We start from the raw sequence: 5,339 nt of genomic DNA, 5'->3' as shown, positions 1-5,339 counted from the left end.
GAGGTACCCTCTTCAAAAGATGCAGCTAGGCTTGGACATATCGTTACATGACGAGATAGATTACAAGATATCATAACATTTCATCATCACATTACATTATAACAAGATACCCTTCAGTTCTACCACATTTTTAAAGTCCTGATGGAGTCACCTTACTCTTAGATTAATTATTTGGACCATGATCAATCTGTATTCACTTCAGTTCAGCTAAAAGGGGAATTAGTGAAGTGCTTATTGACTAATTAGTCAAGTATTGTTGTCCAGTTAATGTACTGTACTGGTATGACTTCAGTGAAATGTAGGAGAGACAGGAGAGTTATCGCCTCTGTGCCATGTACTTCCACAGCTCCCCCTGGTGTATGAAATGAGAAACTGCTGTGGATTTCTCTGACCGTCATTTTTTTCTCAGCCCCTCATACAACAACATCACTCACACACATCTCTGTTTCCCATTCACAACTGTAGTTTTATTTGTGTTTTTATTGTTTATTTATTTATGATCATCTTTTTCTTTCTTTTTAACAAGGCAGGATAAATGCATTTTCAGCATCACTGTTAATGTAGTGTATTTGTGGTTATTTATTTGTTTGTTTGTTTAGTTCTTCTCTCTGTGTGTCTGCAGTGTGTGAGGCTCCTCAGAGAGCGGTGTTTTTGCCCTCTATGACGGTGAAGGAGGGTTACCTGCACAAGCACAAGACTGAGGGACCACAGCTGCTGAAGCGCTTTGCCTTTAAGAAGCGTTACTTCTGGCTGAGCAGCGAGACCCTCTCCTATGCCAAGAGTCCAGACTGGCAGGTCAGTCCTTCACCAGAACCCAGCCCTAACCCTCGGCCTCTTACCCCCCCTGAATACAGGATCATGTTTAGGCGCTAAAATTTCAGATTGCACGCAAACACCTTTTCACTGTGAAAGCTGAATATATTAATGTCCAATACTGTCTTTGGCACAGTTCCATTTACTCATTGGTCCAGCTTGATTTCACATCTTTCCTCAGCTATGGAGAAAGCAGTTTCTCCACCTATCCGTTCCCAAGATATTTGTATCTTTACGGCATTTACAACTGTGATAACTATGCATATGTATGCTGGTAAGATCTGCAACGTAAAATATAGCAAAAGTGATCATGCCAGGTCTTTCAAAGTGTTATCATTTATGTGTGTGTGTGTATATATATATATATATATATATATATGTATATATGTATGTGTGTGTATATGTATACATATATAGCAGGGTCTTATAGGTGTTTGAAGGAGATGCTGTCATGGCACAGAACCCGTGACTGTCACAGCTGTGACCCATGCATCTGTCTAAGTGGTCAGCAGCAGTTGCATAGAGAGTGATCAGTTTTTCACTGCCTGAAGAACACGGGCACTAATAAGAATTCTAATAAGAAGTCTAAATCTTGGTATTTTATATCCTTCGTGTGCGTCTAGGCCCTCTAGGGGTTTGCATAGTTAGGTAAAAGGGATAACAAGCAATCCATCGCTCACACATTCATACCAAACAGCACCAAATACAGTCGCCCAATCAACATTGCGTTTAGTATGCATGCGTACCGCATTTACACACACACACACACACAAAACGCAGACATACTCAAACCTATCATTATTATACCTCTAGAGGATACTCCTCTCAGTCAATTAATGATGAATTTTAAAAGGTCATTAGAGTATCCTAGCCCCTTCTTTCAGCATTTTCATAATGACATGCTGAACGTGTATTTGCTTTCTGAGTCCCAACTTCGTCGGCGGTGCGATGCGATTGTCATTATACTTTGTAATGCCGGGGGGAGACGGGGGGAGACGGGGGGAGACGGGGGGCGGGCGAGGCTGAAAGAAGGAGAGAGAGGGATCAGGTAAAGAGGCTCCAGAGGCAGGTGAATGGATCTGCGTTTGAGCCGGCACTTTCTTTTGTGTCGGCCTGAATAAAGAGCAGCTTAATATAGGAGCCAATCAGACAGGGCAGACAATACCGTGGCTCTCCTCTCCTCTCCTCTCTTTCCCTCACTCTCTCTCTCTCTCTCTCTTTTTCTGTCCCTCCTCCTGCTCATCCGCTTACCCTCTTCCTCCTCTGCCCGCTCCTCCTTCCCCTCAGGGTTAACCCCAATCCTAAGCGACTGATTTACACATTAAAGCGCAACTCTTTTATCCACATATTTCATTTCCTCAATTGCTTTCTGCTTTTCTTTATTTTCTTTTTTTTTGCTTTTTTTTCCCCTTTGTGCATGTGTGTGAGTCACTTCTCAGCTCAAAGTAAGGCTCCCACAAGCCCAAAAGGTTATTTCAGAACAGCAGAACGGATCGTTCAAATATAGACAGCCAAAGCAACGCGCCGTGTGATGTAAAAGAGCCTCGGATGACACAGACCCGAGCCTTCTCACACGCTGTCTTTCACGTGGACCGATTTGGTCTCGAGCTCGGAACTGAAAGTTTGTGCGGTTTTAGAGACGGCTACGGTGAAAGCCTACCACAAACTAAGAAAAGTGTGACCTCGTCACATGAGGAACCAAGAGAAAAGCTCAACCAAAAATAGGCACGGTTTCAAGTTCATATGAAGTGACAACCTCTCTTAGCTTAAGGCAACAGAGAGCTCCTGTTGCCATTGTTACATCAAAAGTTTCGCAGCATGACCCCCCCCCCCCTAAAAAAAAGAGAAACTGGTTCTGTGTACACAGCCACCGCATCTGCTAATGATGTTTTTTATCAGTAAGGTTTTCACAGGTCAACCACCCTTGCACTGTAAGATGCTAGTATGTTACAGAGCTGTTACGTAGTCCAAGAGGTATCATTTTAAACTGAGAGCGGCTTAAACTTTTTCTGACAGGGGTTCACTCTTTAATTTTGTCCAACCTCTCCACCTCAACTCACGCTCTTCAGCCCACTGTTCAAGCACCCGATCCACTTGTCTGTGTGAGGATAAATACGTAGTGGACATTGTTCCATTTACAGTACATCCTCTTCATAACGTCGAGCGCCTCTGTGTTTTTGGCAGGTGCGTTCCTCTATACCTATCCAGTGTGTGTGTGCGGTGGAGAGAGTGGACGAGAATGCCTTCCAGCTGCAAAACGTGATGCAGGTTGTCACCCAGGACAATGACGGACAGCTGCACATTATGTACTTACAGTGCAAGGTACACATACACACACATGCAAAACGCTATCTTTGTGGGGACCTTCCGCTGACTTCCGTTTTACAGTAACCAAAGACTGATTGACCTTACACCAGTCAGCAGCAAGAAATGTTTAGGCACTTTCTATTCAAGAATTAACAAACTAGCATTGCTCAAAAAGAAGGGGAAGGAAAGGCCAAATGTCCTGACCTCCAAGAGCCAGGTTTTCACAAGTGTTTTAAAGCAGACCCGCAATTATGCATACACAGAAACCCATATATGTGAAATGTACATTTATATAGCAATATTCACAAATCTGAAATCTTATGCTTTGTTAAATGTGTATATTATTGTGTGTGTGTGTATGTGTGTGTGTGTGTGTGTGTGTCTCAGAATGTGAATGAGCTGAACCAGTGGCTGTCAGCCATCAGGAAGGCTAGCATCTATAATGAGCGCATGCTTCCCTCCTTCCATCCGGGTGCCCACCGCAGCAACAAATGGACCTGCTGCCTTCAGACAGAACGAGCAGGTGCACCCTTTTTTGCATTAGAGTTATAGTGAGCTGTGTCTCAGTGACGTTACAAGTAACCTTCTGTAACACAGTGTTACACAGTGTTAAGTCAGACATATGTGTCATACATGTGATGTTACATTATTTAAATATCAGTTTGCCGTGGCATATTGTTGTATTTATAACCACGATGCAACCTGCATCAGTGTGTAAATATACTGATTTTGATCTTTCTCCGTCTCCACGTTAGCACTGGGCTGTAGTCGCACTCACTCGGCAGTAACTCTGGGAGACTGGAGCGACCCTTTAGACCCTGATGCAGAGACTCAGACCATCTATAAAGAACTACTTCAGGGCAGAGACAAACTCAGGTCTGTGGGATGGACATTAGAGATGGTACAGATAGATGTGCTCACAGAATGCAGTTCATCAACTCACCACCAGGTGGCTGTATTGCAGCAAAAGAGAGGAACGATTTAATGACGCATCCAAGGTTTCTTCTCCAAGTACTATTATGTGTGCCACTACTTTTTCTCTGGACTGCAGGTTTTGTTTTTGAAAATTTATATCAGCAAACATAGGCTTAGATATTCTAAAGGTTCTCCTGAAATCTGTGAATCCTTCAGATTGAACACTTAAGTGGCAGATCCCCACATGAGGCTCAGACTTTTAAAGCTCTGTTACTTGCAACTGAAGCTGAATCTCTTAATGCTCCAAAAACTGACCTGTTCTGTCATCAGTTTGCCTCACCTCTTCCTGCACGAGTTCACAATGACTCATACTGACTTCCTCTGTACTCTTACTGGTCACAGGAAGCAGTACCTGGAGACACAGGATACAGAAGCAGCCAAACAGGATGAGACATCCATAAGCCCTGGTCAACCATCAGGTCAGTGTCCAAACAAGACTTCAATGTCAAAACCTCTTCATGAACTTTACTCATATGACCAACACGTGTAGTGCCTGAGTCATATCCCGAAGACACTCTCAGGCTTATATAGAGGTTTTCATTTTTTTATTAACATATCAATGTCTTATAGTTCCTAAATATTCTTCTTGGTCAAACTGCTTTTTTTCAGATGGACTGGGGGTATCGGTGCGGTGTCGCAGCGAACGTAGCCGTGCCATCGTGTCTCGCCTTCTGGACGTTGTTTTGGATTTGGAACGCGCCCACTCTTCCTTCCAGCGTAGAGAAAGAGAAGAGACTAGTCCCCTGATCCTACCCCCTTAGTACGTAACCTGTACCTTAAACCCCACGCTCTGCTGTCATAGTACATTACTAAGCTCCAACTCCTCAGTGCTCCCCTTCAGTCTGTTCCTGAGGTCTTCAGCACAGCTGAGGTCGTCAGCTCTCGCCTTTTAAACAACTGACATGCTCATCCTGACCTTTTATCCCTCTCTGTGGATAGGATTGAAAACCTCTGTGAAATATCAGCTATTTGTCCGCTGTACACCTCCAGTTAAAGAGTCTTATCTCGCCAGCGCAGACATTGATGCAGCTTCTTCACTGCAGACTTTATGGTCTCAACCCAGCTGTGACCCTGAGACTGAAGCCGTGTGAGGGGAAACGGTGGGGGCTGCGCTGGTGGTACTTTAGAAGTCCAAGTGTTGTTCCTTTTATAAGTTACTTGCTGATTCTTCAAATCAGGCACAATGTTCAGAAAAATATTGCATGACGGATGGATACACACTTCTAGTTAGGTTTTTTTGAAAT

The 5,339-nt window shown here is 43.7% G+C and overlaps 1 protein-coding gene across 1 annotated transcript in view; it reads left to right on the top strand.

Moving 5' to 3' along the window:
• Positions 1–4,856, top strand: part of rasal1 (RAS protein activator like 1) — a 16,465-nt gene extending 11,609 nt beyond the window's left edge. Inside the window, exons 16-21 of the mRNA XM_030780437.1 lie at positions 623–795; positions 2,998–3,135; positions 3,508–3,643; positions 3,876–4,000; positions 4,442–4,502; positions 4,705–4,856. Of these exons, the coding sequence (XP_030636297.1) occupies positions 623–795; positions 2,998–3,135; positions 3,508–3,643; positions 3,876–4,000; positions 4,442–4,502; positions 4,705–4,856 (785 nt within the window). The remainder of the gene's footprint in view (positions 1–622; positions 796–2,997; positions 3,136–3,507; positions 3,644–3,875; positions 4,001–4,441; positions 4,503–4,704) is intronic.
• The last annotated feature ends 483 nt before the right edge of the window (positions 4,857–5,339 follow it).

The sequence above is a fragment of the Chanos chanos genome, chromosome 1 (genome assembly GCF_902362185.1).
Source record: "Chanos chanos chromosome 1, fChaCha1.1, whole genome shotgun sequence".
In the NCBI taxonomy this organism is placed as follows: domain Eukaryota; kingdom Metazoa; phylum Chordata; class Actinopteri; order Gonorynchiformes; family Chanidae; genus Chanos; species Chanos chanos.
This window is presented reverse-complemented; position numbering and strand designations above follow the sequence as displayed.